General features: G+C 41.7%; 1 protein-coding gene across 3 annotated transcripts in view; it reads right to left on the bottom strand.

Moving 5' to 3' along the window:
* SCGN (secretagogin, EF-hand calcium binding protein) overlaps window positions 1-23095 on the bottom strand; it is a 75609-nt gene that overhangs the window by 43848 nt on the left and 8666 nt on the right. For 2 of the 3 annotated variants that reach the window (XM_053977986.1, XM_053977977.1), the window contains exons 3-10: window positions 21420-21512; window positions 20939-21028; window positions 19995-20051; window positions 19012-19089; window positions 9268-9323; window positions 7768-7813; window positions 7596-7655; window positions 6641-6709 (exon numbers count right to left, since the gene is read on the bottom strand). In XM_053977986.1, coding sequence (XP_053833961.1) covers window positions 6641-6709; window positions 7596-7655; window positions 7768-7813; window positions 9268-9323; window positions 19012-19089; window positions 19995-20051; window positions 20939-21028; window positions 21420-21512 — 549 coding nt within the window. Of the gene's footprint in view, window positions 1-4675; window positions 5298-6640; window positions 6710-7595; window positions 7656-7767; window positions 7814-9267; window positions 9324-19011; window positions 19090-19994; window positions 20052-20938; window positions 21029-21419; window positions 21513-23095 lie in introns of those variants that run through there. The other variant, XM_053977970.1, reaches the window with a different exon arrangement.

A 23095-nucleotide genomic window follows, 5' to 3' on the forward strand; every position in this document is an offset into this window, starting at 1 on the left:
ATTTCAGATTCAAAGCCACAATGCTGGGGAGAGCAGCAACTCCAAACCAGGTCTCTCTGAGCCTGGAGCAGACACCCATTCTCCAGACATGTTGCATAATGACATTATCTCTCATGGGCTGTGGTGCCTCCCTAAAATCCACTCAAATTATTTTTTTCCTGAAACAGCTCATCTAAAGAGACACCAGACGATGTCAGAGATGCAGCCTGAATGTTTGTGCACACTGTGTGCACTATTGCACCCAACATTTTTTCTGGCCAGAGACATCCACTCTGGATCTGTGATCATCTGTGCAAGGTGACATAGACAGTACACCTGCAGGGTGTATTTTTATGGACTAGAACAACTTTGAAGGAATAAATTGAAGTGCCTGAAGCCAGCGTAAAGGCTAAGCATATGGCAGGCAGCAAGCAGGATGCTTTACCATGGAACAAATTTGTGAAAATCAGTAATTTCAAGCTATGAAAGAGAGGGCAGGGAAATGTTTTTACCTCTGGGACCTAGCTGGAGCACCCTGTAGATATCTCTTGGCACTAAAAAATGGTTCCCATATTTTCTCTCATAGTGGTCATAACTGCATTCTTTACTCCCCCTTTTCCCATGTGAAAATGTTACTTAAAATGAGACTCAACTCTCCATGGAAATACTGAAAATACAGGTGCCAGAAAATGATATCTTTTCATTAGCTGTCAGTGTAGCCTTCATGCAAAATCAACTTTCATAGTTACTTTACCCCATGTAATTACACAGCAAAGCCCTGTTTAACATCTCACTACATAATGGAAATTTTCTATTTCAAATCAGATTAATGTTAAGAGTTTACTCAGACATTTCAAGAGATAATAGCTGTAATTAAGGTGTTTCTAGTGATGGGCTCCTATTATAACGTGGCGGAAGATTCTCTGATAGTCTTGCTGATTGCATTAGTCACAATTGTTTTCATTAATATTGACACTATTCTCTTACCAGACAAACAGAAAAGGAGATTAATCAAAATACTGTGCTGGTTTCCTTTGCTCTGAACCCCTCTTTTGGACTGATGCACAGTTCTAAGCTTTCAGTTGGAATAAAGAACAGTTTTTGTAAGATGTGCAGGCAGCTTCACACCTGTTATTTAAAGCAAAATTGTGAGAACAAAGAGAGATAATTATTTTTTGAAAATATGAAAATAAAGCACTGATGAAATTTAAATGTACAATTCCTAAACATCTCATTTGTTTCCAATTTGTGTGTCAGTATTGTGAGATTGCTGGAGTGTGTTCAGACTGGGGAATGAGGTGAGCATGTATACGTGGGTTCATTTTCTTGGGGAAAAATTGCACAGACCAAGGCACAACTGGCACATGAACCATTTGGGGCTGTGAGGCTGACTCAGGAAAATGGGGGCTTCCAGTGGCAAGTCCCTGTGATGATGGTTTGGAACAATCAAAGAGTGTGTTGAGTTTCAAAATAATGGAAGAAAAGAGACCTTCATTTCCAACAGAACCAATGAAGTGAAACAAGGGATGGATTTGACTTTAAAAGCCCTATAAATGTTAATTTTTCATGGGTATCAGTTCTACACAGACAATGGAAGCCATCAGAGCCAGCTTCTCCTGAATAAAGGTGTCGCGTCAAGTCATCCGGATAAAAGTTATGTCAAGTACCAAAAATGAGAAGGGCCAAGACAAGCAGGGAGCATGACAGGAGTGCAGGGCATGATCTCATACAACTCATAGTGAAAAGGGAAGCTTTGTTCTGTGAAAATTCATACATTGATTTCCAGATCCAGCAGTTTGCCAGTTAAACAAGGAAGAAAACAAACTATAAAAATGTACATTTGGGAGAACCGTACATATTGACCACTATACATGTGGCTGCTAAAAATGCTTTGGAAATACATCTATGAAATATGATGGGTCAGTTAAAAGTTTATTTTAGTAGATTTGCATACCATGAAGAGATAGAAAACTGTGAATCCCTTAGCCCCACTTTTCTAAAGAAAAACATGGAAATACCAAGGGAAAACTATATTTGCATATGCATTTTCTGCTTTCAAATACTGTTACCATGATGTAGCCTCCTAAAAAGTGAGTGATAACCACAGAAATTGTTGCTGTTTTCATATATCTAATGCAAAACAAGTATTTTTTGTGTAACCCTTTAAATGTGAAATATTATCTTGTGTTTTATACATAGGAGTACATAGAAGTACCCCTCAAATTTGCAAAATGGAAAACAGCTATACTCTGTCAGATGCATTGCCCAGCTTTATATCTACAAGAATCTAAAAGGTTGATATTACCAGAGCCTGAGACCAAAGAACCTTGCAGATAATTTATTTCTGAAGTGAAAATAATAATTAAAAAATCCCAAAACCAAAAAAAGCTCTGCAAGGAAGAGGTATTCTCCGCAAGTCTCAAAATGCCTGTTTCCCATCTTAATGTTGACTTTCAGAGGCTACAGGTTTATAAAACAATGTCTCACTAGTGACTGCCTCGCTGACCTTTGTAATGTGGGCTCAAATCCCGTTGCACCTCACACTTTGTTTTGCTTAGAGGGGATCTGCAGCTCACCGACGCTGTAGTCCCACTGGGATACGGCGCTCCATTATGGTCCTTGCAAACAAGACAGCATGTGTATCTGTCTTCCTGCTCTCTGGTTTCTGGCCAGGACAAAATAAAAAAAAACAAACCCTTGTGGGAATGGAAAACTAACTAACTAAAAAAAAAATCATAAATCCTCATTCTCTGAGTTCTATATATAACCTTTTAATCTATGATTACAAATTACTTCTTGCTAATGTTTTGTAAAAGGCTCCATTAAACTGACTTACTGGAGCCTACACACTCACTTATTAAAGTTGTGTGAAGCCTGTGTCAAAATGAGGCTTTTTTATTAAAAAAAAAATAAATCCCAGACTTGTACAAAAGAAGCAAAATACATTGTGACACTGACATCGCAAATTCATTACTGGTCAGTGTCTGTTGAATAAAAACTATTGGCTGAAAAGCGTAGCGGTTTAATAAAGAGGAAGTGTTTTATAATTCTTGAAATGAGACCTGTGGTTGTATCAAGTCTTTAAAAATAAATTTTCCCTTTAGGTTAAGAGTTGCTGTAGTTTTGGTGAGGTAGGACAGGATATGCTTCAATTTATACTTCAATAAATAAGAAGCACTTCTACTGATATGAGTAGGATTAAACAGAGGGGAAACAGAAAATAGATCTGTCATCACTGGGAAATACAAAGAGCAAAAAGACCCTACATCTATATGTGGAAATATATCAAAGGGGATGGTACATAAATATCTCCCATGTCCAAAGGAATAAAAACTGTAGTTTAAGAAAAGAAGAATAACAATTAGAATGATATGGACTGAAGGAAGAGAGAGAAACAGAAGAATATATTTAAAGGCATAACTCTTTATACTGATCAGTCACATCCTACATCCTATTTGAGGTACAATAAAACAATAGTTGTTTTACTCTGCTAGATCTGTTAAAAGTTGTTCAAAGACAGTGATAAAGCATGTCTGATAAACAGCAATGTGGGGGATTTCTCTGCTGGTGGTCCTGTACTCCTGACCACGCTCTTCCCTTAGAGGGGTGTGAGCATCCATGAGTAAAACTGCAACCCTGCTGGCTTGAGGAGTTAATGCCAAGGCCTGACTCTTTGTTTATGTTTTGTTTTGTTTTTTTTTTTTTTTAACCATTGTAAAGCTCTGTTATTGTGGCTGTGATTTGTGTTGCTGCCAGGGTGATAAAAAGCAGTTTCAGAACTTAAAGTCGTAGCTCTGTGCAGGGGTTAAAGAAGCACTTAGCATTTGTTTGGTCTGTGAGATTATCATCAATGAAAATAGAAAATGAACATAAGTTGAGTATGTTCTTAAGAGCTTTATGTAATCTGTGTTTACACATCTACTCATTGACTGAAGGCAATTTCTGATCAATTTTTACAAAACTGAATATAATAGGAATGTTTCATTGTGCCTCCTGGTGCAGAAAACATGACCAGAAAGGCTCTAGTAGTGTCAAGTGTGGGTCTGTCATATGTAGGAGACAGAAATTGTGAAATGTGAGGAATTTTTGCCAACAACCCCTCCTCCACAATTTTCTCTTGGGAAATGAAGAAAGAATTATTTGGGCATGATAGTGTAGGCATGACACTTTCTGAATATTCAGTCAAAGCCTTTGGAATAAGGAAATATATGGCACAAATGATGCTGTTGCCACTGGGCTCTGGGACTACACTCATGGTCCAGGAGTGATAGGAAGCTTTAAGTTCAAGAAGGGTTACAAGTATCTACCAACTCTAACAGATTTGAAAAAAAAACAAGCATGTGTAGGAACTTTACTCTCATCAGGCTTCTGTCCTTCCAGTTTTCCAGTTTACTGAACCCTTGTAAGTTATTTCAGTTTGGGTCAGAAGAGATATGTCCTCCAGAAGTGATGTTACTCTGTGGCTTCATTCTGAAGGTGACATGTGTGAGGGTGACACATAAACCACACATGGTGTGTGTGGTTTCCCCATGGGAAGGATCTACCACATTTCAGACTGCAGACTTATTGCAGATTGAAACCCCTGAACTGATAGGCATCACAAAACCTCTTGCCATTTGATGCCTGTTACATAAAAGGCTACTATGTACAGTCTGCTAGCCTGTGGCAGATGGCTTTCTGTACATAACAACATAAACTCGATGTTACTGAATTTCTGTAATTGCCATTTTATTTCTGCACAAATACACTGTCACCCATCCAATATTTTAAATGCACAAGGCACAATGTTCACCAAAGTAATGACTTCACACATATAAAATGACCATCAGAAACATCTAGTAGCTGCACTCTGAGAGCACTGAGGGGATATTTTTTGAGGAGATGCTTGTTCCTATCCTAGGAGAATGAGCAAGGCAGCATTTCATGAGGGCAGAATAACAGCAACCTCTCTTCTGAGCAGCTCATCTGCTGGTGGGCAGACATTGCTAAGGGGACCCACAAGAGGCAGCAGCAAGCAAACATCACAAAGGAGTTGGTGGAGCAAGGAGGCCACTGTGCAAATCCCACTCTCCAGCCTGGCAGCATGATGCCTCAGCTCCCCACCACTCCCACAGCAGCACAGAACACACTTCCATGAGGAGCAGCAGGCAAATCTTTCAAGGGAACCACAACCACAAGCACTTTCCCAGCTATGGGTTAATTTTCAGCCCAAGACACAAAGCTAGTTCAGATTTCTGAATTTTCCCATCCTTGTTCACATCGCAGTGGTTGAGCAGGATCTGGCGGAACTTGTCCAGGTCCACCCCACTAATGCTGGGCTGTAGGCAAAGAGAAAAAGAATGCTGAGAGAGAAAATGGCTCTGGATTTCCCCAGCTTGTAAAGCAGCCCACCATGTAGCAACTGGGAAACCCAACCAAGGAAGAGTTACCAAAAGGCCTCACATCATCTCATATGCTGTGGGGAAGCAAACAGAAGATGGGGAGAGGGTGCCCTGAAAAAGCAGAAGGTGCATGGAACTGTGACTGTATGTTAATACACTATAACTTTTGTGCTCAGTCAAGGCCAACAGTATCTGATCCATATAAAAAAAAACTTCAGAAAGTTGTGCAATGCAGATCCCTGCTCTACCAGACCTGTGCTTTCACCTGGTTTCCTCTCTCAAACCTGCTGTGCAAGGACTAATGTGACATTTCTGTCAGCATACTGCTATTTTACAGGCTAGTCAGCAATGTAAAAATACCTTTTGTGGATCAAGTTCATGTTGAAGACACATTGTACAGGCTACACAGTTTCTGCATGCTCCTAATGCTGTACTGCTTGCTCTGCTTCCCACATTCTCAGGAGGGGATCAAATTCACATGCACAGTTTGTGGTGTCCAAGGGCAATGCTGACGAAGGCCCTTAGGCAAAGTACAACTTTTTCTCCTTTACACACACTCAAACACAGCACAAATCCAGCCTCCTGCCCATCCCCACACCCTTCCCTGCACACTGCATGGCCAGAACACACACATGCAGCCATCAGCACACAGCTGCCGTTCTCTGCTCTCTCCTGAATGGATGTGGCAGCACAGATATCTCACACTGTGTGGAAATGCAACAGTTCAGGCTCAGAGGAAGCTAAAGATCAGATTCTGTTTGGGTCAAAAGCTCTATCTTGGACTGCATCTGGAAACTCAAGATAATCCAATGAAGACAGACTCTTCTGTCCATCAGGAGCTGAAGACACACACCAGGTATGGTATTCTTGATTGCAGAACAGACCTCAAGCAATTTTCAGTTGTAACCCCGAGATGAACTAATAAACCATGAGGTTATTCTGTTGAGAACCACATTCACAAGGAATACAGAAGAAAGAAATTATGATGACCCATCCATATAATGCCATGCTGTAACATCTGCCTAATTCAAAGTATGAGCTAGAATGGACCTTATAAAAATAGAATTGCTGAGAGAAGTTGTATTAATTTGTGAGGCAGAATTTCTGTGATACAGTGAAATGCTTTACAGTATACATACTGAGATGGTGACATTGTCTTCTGCTGATGATCAAACTAAGATTTGTCTCTATGTTCTTATTACTGTCTCTGTGTACTTAGCCTCTCCAAAAGCACTGATCTTTAAGAAATAGAGTATAAACAAACAGAGCCATGAAGATACCTTGACCAGTTCCATCATGTCTTTGACAAACCCATCCACTTCTGGGCCTTCAAGCGCTCCTGTTTTACTCTGAAAGAAGGAATAAACATCAAAACTCCCCAGTGAGTCAAAACCACTACAGTGTTTACTGGTGAGTACCAATACCTGGTCACCAAGCTTTCTAGCATAAAGTTCACAGAATCATGAAATGGTTTGGGTTGGAAGGGACATTAAAGATCATCCAATTCCTACCATTTCACCATGACCAGGGACATCTTCCACTAGCCAGGTCGCTCAAAGCCCCATCCAACCTGGCCTCAAACACTTCCAGGGTTGGGAAATCCACAGCTTCTCTGGGCAAACCTGTTTCAGAGCTTCAAGACCCTCACAGTAAAGAATTTCTTCCCAATATCTAATATCTAAGATGCCATTGCTTTTCCCAAACCATTTCTTCCCACCAAATGGGAGCAATGTCTCCCACCAATCCTGAGGGAGTTGTGTGACTGCCAGAAGCAGCACTGAATTGCTGATGTCTAACAGGCAGTTAAATGGTTATGTCTGTCCTGAGCCAGACTCCCTAAAAAACTATGGATTTGGTATGGGAAGAAGGTTTATTTTTCAACGTGGTGGTGATGCAGGTCCTGAACTGCCAGAGACTGTCAGCACTAAAGCCACCACCTCCTCTTCTTTCCTTGCATCTCCTGCAGGAAAATTGCTAATGCAGCAGCACTGGCCATGGCAATGGAGAAAGTCAAAATGGGTCCTTGACACCAGATCTCTGAGCATTGCTCCTCTCTGTCCCTATTTTACCCCTCCCAGTCTGGCATCTGGGCTCATGGGCCACGGGCTTGGGCACAGCTGCTGCTCCTCAGTGACTCCAGCAGCACCCAGCAGGAGGAAGAAGTCTCAGCAGCACACGTTAAATCTTACACACATTTACAAATCACAAGGGAATTAATTGACTCATGAGACTCACAACGTCATAGTGTGCAAAGATCTTCTCAAAATCTCTCCTCCTTTCTTCTGTGCTGCAAGCCTGCATACAGAAAGGACAAACAAATGAAAAATTAAAGCAAAAATTTCAAGTTTGAGCCCAGGTCATCTTAGCTGGAGACAGGATCAATGTATCAAAAATTAGTGCTACTTACATCCATCTTGAATTGTAGAAGGAAATTTTCCTGGAGCGCCAGAATCCTGAATGGAGAGATTTTAATTATGATCTTTTCACTTTATCATCTGCACACAAACTATTCTGAGCTCTCCTTGTTTGCAAGGCAAAAGGATGTTAGATTAAAGGCCTATAAAAGAGAAAATTGCCTGTGGGGTTATTTACAGTGGGCTGTTGTGAGAACACACGCCTTCCTCCTTGTCTGATGGGGCACAGAGGGTACCCTTTGGTTCACCACAGACATGCCTATTAGCACCATTGCTTCTCCCAGAGCATTTCTGGTGGTCCTGCACAACAGAGGGTGTCAGTTTCTGAAGTAAGAGCTAACAGATAATCATTCCTTGTAACTGGATTGCTGTGCTGCATTAAAGAAAGTGATTTATGTCTCTCTCTGAAGGGAGGACTTGGTGGTTGTAAAAGTAAAGGACAAAGATACTGGCTTGTACACCAAGACTGGCAGAATTCCTCTCTTTTCATCTCCTAAAGCCTGTCAAGCACTAATAAACCCTTTTCTCTTTCCAACTGCTCTGCTAACCTTGAGGTTTTTAGAGCCCATGGCACAGGGCATTGCTGAGCTGTGTCTACACATGGAGGGATTTGGAGTCTGAGAAATGTTTTCAGACTGGAGAAGAGCCTCAGATGGCCTGGTTCCCAAAAGGCAACAGTATTTAAGAGAAAACTGTAACAGCAATCCCCTTTAGATATTCTTCATCCTGCCCCAGATTCTCATATATTTCATAGTCAAAGGAAAATGCTGTATGCACTGCAGTTATTTGTGCTGGCATTTGTTGGGATTCAAAGCACAGAGTAACAGTGGCAAACCAGCACCTCTGTCCCCTCATCCTCTAAACTAGCCTTTTAAGACTGTATCTGAAAATTTAAAGTCCTATCTAACCAATGTACATAGTTTTACAGAGAGAAGCATACTCTACCTCTAGGCAGTGAAAATTATCTAAAAGTCTCTGAGGTATCAATGACAGAAAAGAGACAGAGGCCCAAGACTGAGATCCCAGCTTCATTCACAAGCATCTCTCCTTGGCTCTCCAAATTCTTTCCTACTGCCACTGCCAAACTCTTTTGTGGTTGCACTTTCATTGTTCAAAATGCAGTAAAAATTCTTTGCAATCCCTGCTGCACATAATGATGAAAAATAAATGCATGTCTGTGACCCTGTTGAAAGGACTGTCATCCTTCTTTTGGAGAAACAGAGCCACTGATTGCTTTGCCACCTTCTGGGAAGCACCTCCAATTATGCCAGAGCACATTGATGTTGTACAGACAGATCCTGGCATTGCTCCTATCCCTGGCACTAGATTCTCAGGTTATTGTAATGGGGACCGTGTGTTGGAGAAGTGGGGTCAGAGGAGATCTAATTCAAAAGGAGGTAGAATTCAACTGCATGTGTCTAGAGGGAGAGCATCACCTTGCGTGGCTCTACCATTGTGAAGTGAAACACACCAACAACATTATTAAATCCTACCTTGCCAGGTCATTCAGGTCCAGTCGTCCATCTTTGTTTTTGTCAAAGATTTTCATCTAGAAATCAAGAAGACAGAGATAAAACAGATGGGCCAGAAGGAGAACACACATACAAAAAAAAAAAAGGCAATATACATTTTGCTCTGCCCTGTGCCCTTCCCTCTTCTTGTTCAGGATGTTTGCTCAAACCCTGGGCAGCATGGCATCCTGTGCTAGCACTGTGCAAGGGTGCAAGTGGCACAAGGGAATAGCAAAACCCACCAGCTTTCTGACAGCAACAACCCAAAGCAATCAAATACCAGTACCACTCCCCTCCCACCTTACATGGGGATAAAGCAGGTCTGCAGGAAAGACCTTCAGAAAGTAAATACTGACATTGCCCTGGTCCTGGGAAAAAAAAAAAAAAAAAAAAAAAAGCCAGAAAAAGGGAGAAATTTAAACACTAAACACTTCCACCTGGACTCCATCCTTACCTTTGACTGTTGCTGTTGCTTCTGAGCAACTGAGGTACAAATGCCACCTTCTAATCAGCACTCAGGTCAGGATTTTACACCACTAAAGCTGTGGGGCTTGCTTGACTCAAGCAAGGCCCATCTCAAGGCCTGCTGCTAGAATGCTCTAAGATTCAGAAGAAGGTTCAGGCTGCCAACACCAAGAGGTTAAATGTGAATTCAAAACTTATCCTTTTCTTTTACTGAATAGCATAATTTTGATGAGCCATCACAATAAAAATTATTTATTTATTTGCTGTATTTGGTTCTGCATTTCTCTTCAAGGCACAAAAAATACTCTGTTACAAAGAAAGGGGTGGGGGGAATGCTTAATGAGTTGCAAACCTGAAATACTCATGGCTCAAAGTTCTAGGAAAAAATATATTTCACATTGTGTGGTGGGGGGAAGATGAGTATTTTACTATGATAGATTACCTTTCTTTGTCAAATACTCAGCTAAGGAATATGCATTAATCTTACCTTGATAGATCACATTTGCTTGTTTAGTGCAGAGAAATTGGTTCGCTACAGATCTTTTGTGCATTGCACAGCTGCTGGAGAAGGCCTGGACCAGCTCCATCTGACAAAGCTCAGATGGACAGGATTAACCACTATGATGTAGCCTGAACACATGGGAGTCAGCAGCATGTCCTGAGCACTTCCCAGCAGTGGAGCCAGAGAAGAGCCTAATAATCATGTGAGAAAAGGTAGCACCTGGAGAGCTGCCATTTCTCAGGGAGATTTTGCCTGTTTTGTCAGTGCTGCCTCTTCCCCGCCCATTGCTCAAGGGGAGTAAGGACAGCAAGTCCATGGTATCCCTTTATTATACCACGTTTAGACTGAGATTTTGCAACAGACTCTATACCATTAATTATTCTGAGTATTTTACACTTGTGAGGTTTGGGTGGAATTTTTGAAGAGGCATTTGATATGGGCTCACTTTTCCTCCCATTGAAAGATAGCATGAAAGTCCTATGAATGACTGAAGGCCCATACTGAGATATTTGGGAAAATGGCATCATGAGAGCCATGTGGGTCTTCAGTGGCACAAAGAAAGCTATTTTCCCATTTAACTGGCTTCTGCCAGTGTGCTCTGTGCAGAGCCACTTAATGACAGAGGAAAGACTTCTGAATTTACCTTTGCTCTAGAGCTGGGGAGACAAATAAAGTGCCAGACCATCCTGAAGACTTCCTCCTGGTTGCATCAGTCCAAGTTGCTCCTTTCCAGCTGATCTAAGTTCTTACATTCTGCTTCTTCCCCTATTAGACCTCCCACAGCAATATGGCACTTTTCCCTGGTCTCTGCTGGAGCAGCAGTGGGACAAGGCTAGAGGGAGGGATAGGAGCAGAAGCTGCCTTTGCTGGTACCACCAAGGGGAGAAATGTCCTTGCAATGACAGCCTCCCATTGCCATCAGAGACACAAACCTAAGCCTTCAGTTCTTGGCTGATAAAGGAGTTATTCTGCAGGTCATTGAAAATGAATAATATTCTTTCTAGAAATAAATAAGCCCAGATAAGATTTGAAAAGCCTCTCTCCAAATAGAACATCAATGCCTAAGCTGGTTTTATTTGTTGTTTGAAGAGGGAGAGAAATACCCCTACTACTTCACTTTAGCACACTCTCCACCACCAGTGACATTGCTACATCCAGCTTACATCTTTGCTGTAAAATATGCTGCCTAAAGGAAGCTTATGGAGACAACCACTATGTAGCTGGCTAGAGAAAGTACCAGCATGTGGGTGGTGGGAATACCATAGTCCTTGGGCTATACAGTAACTTCAGTGCTTTTGAAAATGTCACTCTAAATCCCTAGGTTTAGGCCACCAAGAAGCATTAGTTACCCACAAGGTCTGTAGGTCACCACAAAGCAGTGAAGCTGGTGGGGTGAGACAGAACAGCACTTGCTGGGAAAGGACAGCTTTTGGTGGGAAACACAGGGCTTAGTTCTTAGGAACTCTGCTGCCAGGTCTGAGCACCTCTGGCTGAAGGCACTGGACTTTGGTTCATACAAAAAGACAGTATCTTTACCAAAACACACTAAAACTTACTGCTTTTAGCAGTCTTAGTATTTCACTTGGATTCTCCCACATATTTCTGAGCTCCTGAAAGTGTGTTTTATTTTCTCCCATTTCTGCTGTATCTCAGAATTACTATCTTGAGACTAAAATTCAGTGCTTCAGCCTAGACTTCAAATTCAGATGTATTTTTTCTCTCTGTGATGCCTCAGAAAAGCAAACACTGAGTTTCTGGGAGAAGTTCAACTCTGTGTTCACCATGTCCTGATCTCCATATGAGCTTATGGGACCAGGACAGAACTGGTGGTTTTCTGTCCAATAGCCAGACTTGGGGCACAATTATCATTTCACTTGTCTGGGACAAGTCTCATGTTTCTTTTCCAGTGAAACATCTCCAGGCTTATGTCCTTTTCTAGGGAATAAATAAATAAGCATCCCAGCATGGCTTTGTCTTGGGACCTCATGCGTCCTGCCTGCCCTGCATCTGCTCTACCTTGCAGGTGCAGCATATTTTCATGGTTTCAGAAGTTGCAAATAACCAGGGAGAGTTTTGTGCACTCTTAATGAAACAGACTAGATGAAAGCTGGTGGTTTAGATGTGAAAGGCTTTCTGCTTCATTATCAATTTTGTGAGCATATGGTTTTCAATCCTACCAATTTCTGAATCCTTTACAATAATCCTGCAGGAGTGCAGACCCCAGTAAAACACATTTAATAGAGAGGTAATAAACTCCTTGGTGGATTGCATAATGAAAGGAAACATTCTTCTCCTGCACCCTGTCTTTCAGCTCGATGTTGAAATTTCAGTGACTGACCACATCTACTTACAGCTAACCAAGTCCCCCTCCCTGACCTCCTTCACTCAGCTTTGTAAGAGAGAACCTTTGTGTTTTCTATCTGTTTGACCTTTTTCTGCCACAACTACCATGAATAGAATTTTCAAACACATGCAATATTTTGATCATCCATACGAGTCAACAGAAAGAAACAAAGTCTGGCTGGAAAAGCTAAGCCAAGCTAATTCTTGCCCAGTGACTAACATATGAAAGATGGAAAACATGTAGGGTAGAAGGGCTGGTATTCACTGAATTAGTTCAGGTACCACAGCTAATAAGATAGACCTAATCCTGTTATTGGGACAAGTGGAGCTCATGCATACCCACTACATGGCAGTCACGTGCTGCATTTCTTGGGGAACAGCCTAGGGAAATGTTTTTTAATCAAACTTTCAACTTTCAAGCATGTGAGTGTTTGATCTGATCTGCTAATTGTGTGCATGAGTACACGAAGAATGAGAGAGGGTACCCACCCCATATGACAAAGCATACATAATGGAAGAAGCAAATAATTGAAATGGTTATGAGGTTGCTTCTAATTTAAACTTTTGCCTTCACACACCATCTTGATATGTTAAATTTGATGGATTTTCAGTTTACTCTCTTGAAAGGTATATTTACACTGCCAGGCTGATATGAAACATCTCAATGTGGTTAAGGACAAGGTCTGGCATAAATAGCACTCAATTTTACTAAAAGCTCTGTTGCATCTAGCAGTATGCTTTATAAAATGATGCATTTCCGTTACTGTCAAGCTACCCCATGTTTTAAAATGTTTGCACAAATTAATTCACTGACATTTTAATGGTAGTGCACCAAGGGCACACCCTGTTTGTTTGAATCTGCTCTGAGGCACTCTGAGACAGACAGAGAATATTTAAGAGCTTGGTTTGCAAATAGAAGTTGTTACATCTACATTTTTTAAAAATGCAAAATCAAAATGGCCATCAGCTTTTAATTCAGCAAAGGAAATATCTCTGCTTTCTCAGTCCAGTGTTCTAAAGGCCACCGAAACACCACAATATGACAAACACACACATTCTTTGAAGAGTAATATAAATATGAATTATTTTCCATGACAGAGATAAGGAAAGAAGTAAACAACCAAAAAAATAGTTCTGTGATCAGCAGATTCAATAAAACCTGCTTTCATACCTTCTCTGTCTCTCTTTCTTTGTGTGCAATTAAGTGGGACACTGAGAGAGTCAGTTTTACTTGACCTGCTACTCTCACAAATACATTTTAATGTATGTATCATGGGCACCTATGTCCAACAGCTAAAACAAAAGTTGGTCAGGGAGTACAGAGGCTTTTGACACTGTATAAAGACAGCATCAGCCCAAGATGCAGGACTGCCTAAGGCCTCTTTCTTTAGGGAAAGATGGGGTCACAAAGGCATTTGCAGAGTGACAGGAGGGCCCAGTGGCCAGCAAGTTACCCTCAGGACAAAAGCTCAGTGTCCTGCCCAGCCAGACTGCCTACGTCACATCGACAAGTTCTTTAGTGTTTTGATTTCTAAGAGTGTTTTGATTCCTAAGAGACCAAAGCATTATCTGTTGGGGTGTTCAGAAGCCTGCAGGCTCCTGAGTTCTGTTGGTTTTGATCTTCAGAAATGAAGTTTGAGCTTAACTGGGATTTTCTGCTTCCCTTGGCTTATGCCACAGCAAGTGTGGTGCAAAACTGGGTGTGACAGCATGCCCAACACTAAATTGAGAAGGGACACAGGAGGTGGATTTGTGTTCATCAGCTGTGTGGGTCCTCTCAGTCACCTGGGAGAGAGGCTGGCATGAACCACTACCAGGAGGAGAAGGGATGAGCAGACTGCACTTCAGGAACCAATCTTGTAGGCTACAGTCTGCTCCTATTGTATTTCTAGAGCTTTGGGAAGTTTGCTCGGTCTGTTGACAGACATAATAAATTCTGTTTAGCCTTTTTTTCAATACAATAAATATTTGTCTTTTCATTATTACACCTCTTGTTGGATGGTCATATGAGACTTTGTTAACAAAGATACGCTACCTTGACTAGTAAGATGTTAAAGGTCTAAATCACCTGAATTTTCTGTGCTTTGGCTTTTATTTACTCACATGAGTACATTGGCATCAGCACTGAACACAGACAGACTTTCACATGGAACTGACCACACTAAAACTCTGCATTATCCTTGCAGAGGGGACAGGCAGCAGCCACAAAAGCACCAGAAATCCCCCAATGTACAATAAAGGTAGTCCACAGTGCATAATCATGGACATAGATCATCCTCAGGGAGAAGACAACCTCTTTCCCTTTGCACTGAGAAGATTAGGAGTCGTCAGCTGCAGGCTTATGCACTCAGGGCACATAGCTCAGTGCCCAGGAGAATCTTTGCAAATAAGCCCAGCAAAACCCTGGTGTCATTATAGCTGGAAAAAAATATCTATTCTGACCCCAGTTAAGGGGTTAAGATTTCATCCTCAGTCATCACTTACATCACATCATCATCTACAAGCTTTCAAATGCTGTAGTTCATGACCAAAACTTCTTATTAGTCACTGCACATACATTATTGCCTCTCTAGAATATTACCCTGTGGTGGGCAAAGATGGCATGCAGGCTGGACAAGAACTGTCCTTTGCATCTTACTGAAATATAATAATGCTCAGATTAAAGGAATTTTTTATGTTCCATCTGACATTATCAACATAAGGCAATGAAAAAAGTGAATGTCAGTGTTGCATGTGTGACTGTTTCAGCAGAATAAACAACTTAAATTGCTGAAGTTTGACTCAGAAATGAGCTTGCCCTGCATGCCGCTTGTAGACATTGGGATTACAAACTAGAAGCAACATGCTGCTATCTGGGAAGCTGTGGACTATCAGAAACCGTATCTCAAATCTAGTTCATATCCTGGCATTTACAATATTCTGCATAAGTGCACAGCTGTGTGCACACACAGGTAATGGCATCTGTCACTCATTAAAAAATGTTACCAAATGCATATGTGAGATGCATATTTCTGAGCTGAAACTTCACCAGGACCCAGAAACTTACTAACAGCTTGATCTCGAGGGCTGAGGGGAGGTAGGAGGGATTGAAAAGGTTGTTCTATTGTCATCATCCACAGTATCCTCATCATGAAGTATCAAGGGGGCTGGTCTTCATCTCTCCAGCTTTTGTTAATACAGGAAGGCAGAAAATTCTCACCATGCTGTTTAAACCCTCCATCCATTTTCAGCTATGCTAACTCTGTCTCCCAAAGCACACACTGCAGGACCCCTGGGCCCTCTTCTCAGGAAGTTCAGAGCAATACCAGGCTTCAAGCCAAGCTCCAAGTACTTGCTCCCTGCCAACAGCTCTTGGTCACTGCCTGTGGGAAGGCAACAAACCTACAGATTGTTTTCAAAGACTAAGTGCATGCAAGTGAGTGCATGTAAATAATTATTAATATACACTTAATGACTATTAACACAAATATGTATTTATGTAGGCATGGAAGAAAAAACAACAGTGCCTACAAAGAGGCTTCCTCACCAAAACATTGTCACTTCAATTCCCTCATGAGGAGTCTTGAGAACTCAAATGTTCTTTTGTGATTTTCCCCAATGGCATTAGTGCTCTTTAGGATTTGATTTAGCAGACTCACAGAGTTTGTGCAATGCCGATAGGTTCACTACCTGTTGTCTTTATAAGAGTTCATCACTTGTTCATCAAATCCCTGATCTATACCAGTGTTCTCTGAAGAAAGAATGTCAAGGTCACAAGGAAGCAGAATAGCCTCTTAAGAAGCGGCTGCTAAGCAACCTGATAAAGTGATGTTCCTTTCCAGAGATGACCAATCTCTTCCAAAAGAAATACTCTCTCCCTCTTCTCAGCATTTTTTAATGTTGTATGAGCTCATTCATAGCAGCACACGGGGCAAGAATTTAACATGCCCTGGTTGATTGATATGATATCTGCTCACACTACTCACAAACTGCAAATACCCAGCACAGAACCATAAAATACTGCCTTTATTTTTTTCCTCAGGCCTAGGCTAGCTTCTTTTAAATTACAGTTTTTGCCTTTTCCCCTTTATCTCCAGAAGGCCCTAGGGTCTACTCAGGATATCAGTAGCTGCTTAAGATATGTGCAGCCAGCTGTGCATGTACAGAAAAAAGGGCAGAGATCTGTATATTCATGTGGAGACAGATGGGTTTACAGCTCCTTGGGACACAGCTTATTTCAACTGAATAATAATTACATTGGCCCTTGAAAGCCCTGAGCTGAATAGATGGGCCACCCTGCAAGACCCTGTAGGTATGTGCAGCAAAAACAGGGTCCTGCTCACAAGGATTTTGTGCTGTAAAAAGATAAAAGGCTGGGAGCAAAGCAATAGGAGAGAGAAATATAAGTATGTCAAATCTGCAGAAAAGGAATCACTGCTGCTGGTTTTCAGAGATATAATAGAGTGAGGGAAAAAATGGATGGGCCACTGACCCATTTATCCCAAACAGTGGTGATGGTGGCAGAGTCCAGTGGCAGTGGGACTCTGCACTCCAGCAGCTCCTCACTCCATGTGGCAGAGAGTGGAAGGGAAGGGTTGCCATTACCCTGGGCCTTGACATCAAACCTTTGAGTCACTTTTCCCTCTTTAATCCAGCCCTGCAAATGCAAGGCTGAATCTTTCTTCCCTCCTTGGAATTTTGCCTTCTTACTTCAGACAACTTTCTGTGCAATCATTTGTGGAGTGTATCTGATGCTATAGGATACTGCCCATGTGGATAATTTGCTGTTATATATGGAATATATATGTTCACATCATCTATTTTATTCCAGGATATCATAGTATAAGATTATGCCAGTGGTAATTTCACACCCAGCCTTAGCTTTTGGGATCAGGTGTGTTTATAAACATCCTTAATCTTCAGCTTAGAGAAAAGAATTGCAAGGGAAAAAATAATCACCTGCCATATTCTCATTTTCTAATAACCATTAACATCCCTGATTCTTCTGGCATTGCAGCTTGGCAAACCTTTGTCCTCAGGAGCCAGATTTACATTTCAGATCATAGATTTCCCTAGATATACAAAGCATTCCCTTTTCCCATATCAAATCTTATCTTCCAACATAGACATTAAACTGCCTCTCTGAAGACACAAAGCCCTTCTACAAGAAACCATGGAAATAGAAACCAGACCTCCTGGCTCCCAGCCCTGGGCTGCATTGATACCTGTTTGCATTGGGGTAGCAGAATCACAGATCTTTCTTGGGAAATTAAAGGGAAGGGAAATGAGTTGGAGGAAATGAACCACCCACTGTCTACAAGCTTCAGATCGCCTATTCCCAGCACCTGATCAGAGATTAAGCACCAGGGATAGAAACCTTAATGGAGCAGAATGAAATATATTTGCTACCAGCAAATGCTACCAGAAATAATTTTGTCTTAGCTATAACTTCTGGGCTTTTTTTTTGTTTTCAAACTCTGCCAGTTGGAAAATGATTTCTGCAGCTGGCATTCCTCTCTCTTCACTCTCTTATAAGTAAGAGAAACAAATACACACTCTTCTGTAACAGTACAGTTTCTCACATTGCTCTAAAGGGTCACATTTCTGGGCACACACACATCACACATACATAACATGGTATTGCAAAATATGTGGGCAGCTCCTTGTTTGCTTGCATAACAAGTTGGTTTTTAGGTACAAACACAGATTTTGTGCCAAGAAACAAGGCAGTTCCATCTGAAAACATTTTAGAAAATTGCAGTGATAGATGTCTGCTAGTGGAATTCAAATTATACCCTTGAGAATGACATCCAGAAATGAGATTTTTTTTTTTCCTTCTTGTTTTTAGATGTTTAGATATGATAAGTTGCTCTAAAATGCAGGTGACTGATGCTAAACCCACACCAAATACTATGTTGTTGATTGCAGTATAAAAGCTATATTGTGACAAGCCAGGTGGAGAATTGAAACTTTCAACCTCTCAGTCTTTCAGGGAAGCAGCAGGGAGCCAGCAAGGCTTGCTGGGCTTTGCAGAGCAGAAAAGCCAGATACCTGCATGTCTTGGGAGTAGAAGGATTTGCTAGGAGGAAGAGAGGAAAGGAGGAAGTGAATGAGCTGAAGATCTGCCTGAGGATGAACATATCCTGTAGAAGGATGCACCTCATCTGCATTTAAAGGGGTTTAGAGCTCAGCCTGCTTTGGTGTAAAGTTGAGTTCTTTTCTCATAGGAAATAGTTCAGCAATCAGCAAAACTCTTTAAAATGCATTCACAGCTGATGTCCAGTGCAAAGAACTGTTAGCAGCAGTGCGTGCTAACTCCCCCTAGGGATCTCTGACAAACCTTTTAAGAGAGCTTTTATTGCCCTGCAGACATTGACCCTAAAGGAGATTTTAGGCTGTACTCACATCTGAACAACATTAATTCTATATTTTCTTACCATAGCATCAGTATATTCTTCCAGCTTTACTTCAGCAACCATCTTGTTATGCTGCAAAAAGAGATCTCGCAGGAAATCCTGTTGTAAGAAAAGAGAGAAATTTTACTTTCTAGAGGAAATTCAAGAAATAATGGTAGGAAATTCAATTCAAATTCAGAAGGGTTACACAAATCTAGTTTCACACTCCTGGTTAGTACTAGTGTCTTCAATTTGACAAAGTTCAAATTTTTTTTAGCTGAAACATGGAGTTTTTTTGAATAAATTAATTAGAAAGTAACTAAATCTCCCTGGAATAGGTATACTGGAATGAGTCCTAGTAGACCTACAAAATAAGCAAAAGACCACATAAGTCCTGCAATACTTGCTAATTGATCTCAAATAAAAATATTTGCATTCAGTAAAACACTCAAGCTTCCTCTAACATCTTTGCTAGGATACAGGCTGAAGCCACACACTGAGACTTCAGCACGTGATGTGCAGCCTAGAGATGGGCTTTTGTAATTGCTGGCTCAAAGTGTTTGAGTTATGGTTGCTGAACAGGCTCTTGCCTCAATAGCCTGAGCTTTAATAAGAAATCAATGTTCAGAAAACCTGCAGGTTCAGGAAGAGATTGAGAAGAAACTCCCTTAATAAAACACAATGGCTTTGGCTCTGTTTAAGTGGGAGAGGCACATGTGCAAAGCCAAGGTGAGACAGTGCCTGTGGGGCTCACTGGATGCCTCAGGTCACCAAGACAACCAAGGTCATGGGACAAGGCTAGGGGGAAGCAGGACATCGAGGGCAACAACAAACCATCCTCCCTCTGGCAGGGCCCCTGAGACCACACCAGAAGGCACAAGTCCTTAAACTTGCTATGGACAACCCAGAAATGCCATTTGTCACTCACACAAAAAGACAGCAAATTGGTAAAGCCGATGGAAGGGCTCCCATTGACATCAGTGAGCTGTAGGTCAAGCCCAAAGAGATTTGTTAGAATAACTTACTTTGAGTTCACTGGCTGAAATAAATCCACTGCTGTCAGCATCGTAACTGCGCCAGATCTGAACGGGGATAGATTGATGTGAGCACATAAATATTGCAGTTACTCATCTGCTCGGTGATAGATTGTAAAGATTCAAAGCAGAACTTCCATAATGAGCCAGTTGTTGCATTAGCCAACATTTAATTAATTTTAGATGAAATAAAATAAACTTTTCACACAATAGCTCTTACTCACACTTGGATGCTGTACATGCTACATGCTGCTATCACATGTTTAATGCAGACACACTATCTATAAAAGGAAGACAATACTAAGAAACTGTTTTGCATTTCTTACCTAATTTGTACATGCAGTTTCTTTTATTGCTCTGAGTCAAGGCCATATACAACAGCCCATTGATCTGCAGAAGCCCCTAGCTTGTATGTGAAATAAAAGTAACCACATGAGGTCTTGGAAAAACTGAAATTCCCCATTGGGATACTTAGGGGCAGAGATTAGAAAAAGATTGGGCAAAATTCTAAGGGCTTCTTGACCCAACTTATGGAGGTTTCCTCTCCATGACCTTAACAGTCTAATGTTTCAGGATAAAATGGTGCTTAAATGGTGCTCTGCTGTCTTGGTCTATACTGTATTGCAGGTGAGGAGCTGTAGGGGTGAATTGATGAGTGGGGACATTTTGTCTGTAATCGCATGACTGATAGGTGGCTGAGAGTGTTTCTGAAATATAATGAATTCTCTGGGTACCCTTGGTCTAGTCCTAGATACCACACCTCTCTTTTGTTGGTGTAAATAATATAAAACCTTCTCTGCCTGAACAGGTCAGAATGTGTTTTTCTTCCACAATAGCCATATATTTCCCAAGCTGTGTTTTACAGAGGACAGAAGGGTTGGTGTTGAAGAAGCTGGTGGTGTGCAAGGGGGAGGAGGCAGTGTGGAGATACAGACCCTCATGAATTCCACGCTGTTGTCCAAGGGAGTTTCCCGTCGGAAAAGCAGTAGGAAGTTCTCATCATCCGGCAAGATCATATTTGCAAGCTGGATAAAAAAAACATTTAAAAAATCCCCACAACAAAAACCAAACCCACACCATTAAAGTAAAGAAAGGAAAAAATTTGGGTAGGTACTGAGGTACTGACCCAGTATGTGAAATATAGGTTTGGCATGTTTCTCCCTTGGAAATAAACTCCGGATCAAAGGATCTGGCCAATGTAATACTCCATGAGTCACCTCCTCTGCACCCAGGCTCAATCTTCCAGATCTCCCAAGTCTGCTACAGGTCTTAATCACAGAATGATTTTGGTGATCTATCCCCTTTCAGCTTAAAACCATTACCCCTCATCTTATTCCTACAGACCCCACAAAAAGTCTATTCTAATTCTCCATCCTTCTATAAGAGAAATCCTGGGCTGGGGTTGGGCAGAGATACCTCCTGGATTTGTAAGCGTCCGTCTGAGGTGACATCGTAGACAGACATGAATTGCTCTTTCATCCTTTGAACTTCTTCTTCTGTGATGGTGCTCTGCCATGGGGAAAACAAACAAGTGCATGAAAATTGCACCAGAAGACACTCCTGGAAGAAATCTCTCCTTGCTCACAGATAATCACCAGGATCATTGCATTCTTATAGTTGGGGGTAATGCTTTTAAAAGCCTGCAGACACACCATTGTGGATGAATTTTTGGAAATAAATCCTATGCATATCCTTGCAGCTACTAAGCTTTCAGTTGGAAGATCAGTGTTTGGGAACCCAAAAATATTTCAGTGACACCTGCTTCTTTACCCAACTGTTCTCATTATATCACTGGGTTTGGTTTTGCTCAAGTATGTGTTACAGCAGTTTCCATCCTGGTTGTTTTCAGCTTGTGCTTTTCAGGAAGATATCCTTATCCTTGAATGACATCTCTGCAGTTCATTAGATCATCAGCCTTGAAAGGTGTAAGTGGAGCTAGATTGTTGCTTATTATTGCCTGTCAGCTGTTTCAAGACCTGGCACCAAGCCCTGTCAGTGTTTCTGGGTTAATAGCACAGAATTTCAAGCAATTGACATTCTCCTTGTATCTGCTCAACCCCGTAATCGATTTATACATAGTGAGGAGTTCTCCAGACTTGTCAGGTTATGTGTCTTGACAGGCATTACTGTGACAGGTGAAACACAATGCTTAGGTTCATCAGGCATGGTTTCTTTAGCAGAAACCATGATGGTACCCCCTCTGACTGGACTACACAAAATACAATTTCCTCGCTATGTGAAAAGGCTTCTGGTCATATGAGCTTAGGGGCTGGGCTGAGAAGCTCACCTAGTTAATCTTTTCCAAGCAATTAAGTCCCGTGTTACCCTCAGCACCCACACTGAGCAGGTCCTGGCTTCTCTCCCAATTATGTGGGAGTTGGCCCTCTCTGGGAGGGGAGGGAAGGAAGGGAGAAGGATAACCCACACTGGATTGTGGCATATCTTTGTGGCATATCTTTGTGGAAATTTTTACAAGACAATAAATTAGTTTCTTCCCAATCCCTGAATAAAAGTCCTGCACAGTTTTTATCATCTCTACAACCAGGTGGATGTGAGACTATAGCTATTCCTTCCTGGGTCTTCTAACCTGGTTTCTCATTCTTTCCAGCTGCTATTGAAGCTCCATTATGCCATACACTCCCTTTTTTATCACTGTGACACAAGACCATGAGTGACTTTCCCAAATTTACCCAGTGCACAGCTCCACACTTTGCAGCCCTTGGGGTGCATCCTTGCTGTGTAACAGCAAGGGTGGCAGCTCCCAGTTTGGGGATGAAACAGCAAGCAGTGATCCCACTGGTATGCACCCAAGGTGGCAGGCCCCAGGAGGAGTGGCTGAGGGGTTCCCAGGGCATGGCTGCAGGATCTTCTTTTCCCATGGTGGTGTCCAGAAAGTCCTGTGGGCTTGGGTGTTGAGGGCACAGCACATCACTAAACACACACATTGGTTTTCTTTCCCCTTGGCATTGTAACTCACCCCCATGTTCTTTAAATTGCCTTCTGACAGCACCTTTACACTTTGAGACACTTCCCAGGAGTTAGGCGAGCCTATCAGTTGCCAGCTTCAATAGGCTTGCAAAGTACTCTGAAAT

This window comes from Vidua macroura, chromosome 1 (genome assembly GCF_024509145.1).
Source record: "Vidua macroura isolate BioBank_ID:100142 chromosome 1, ASM2450914v1, whole genome shotgun sequence".
NCBI lineage: Eukaryota > Metazoa > Chordata > Aves > Passeriformes > Viduidae > Vidua > Vidua macroura.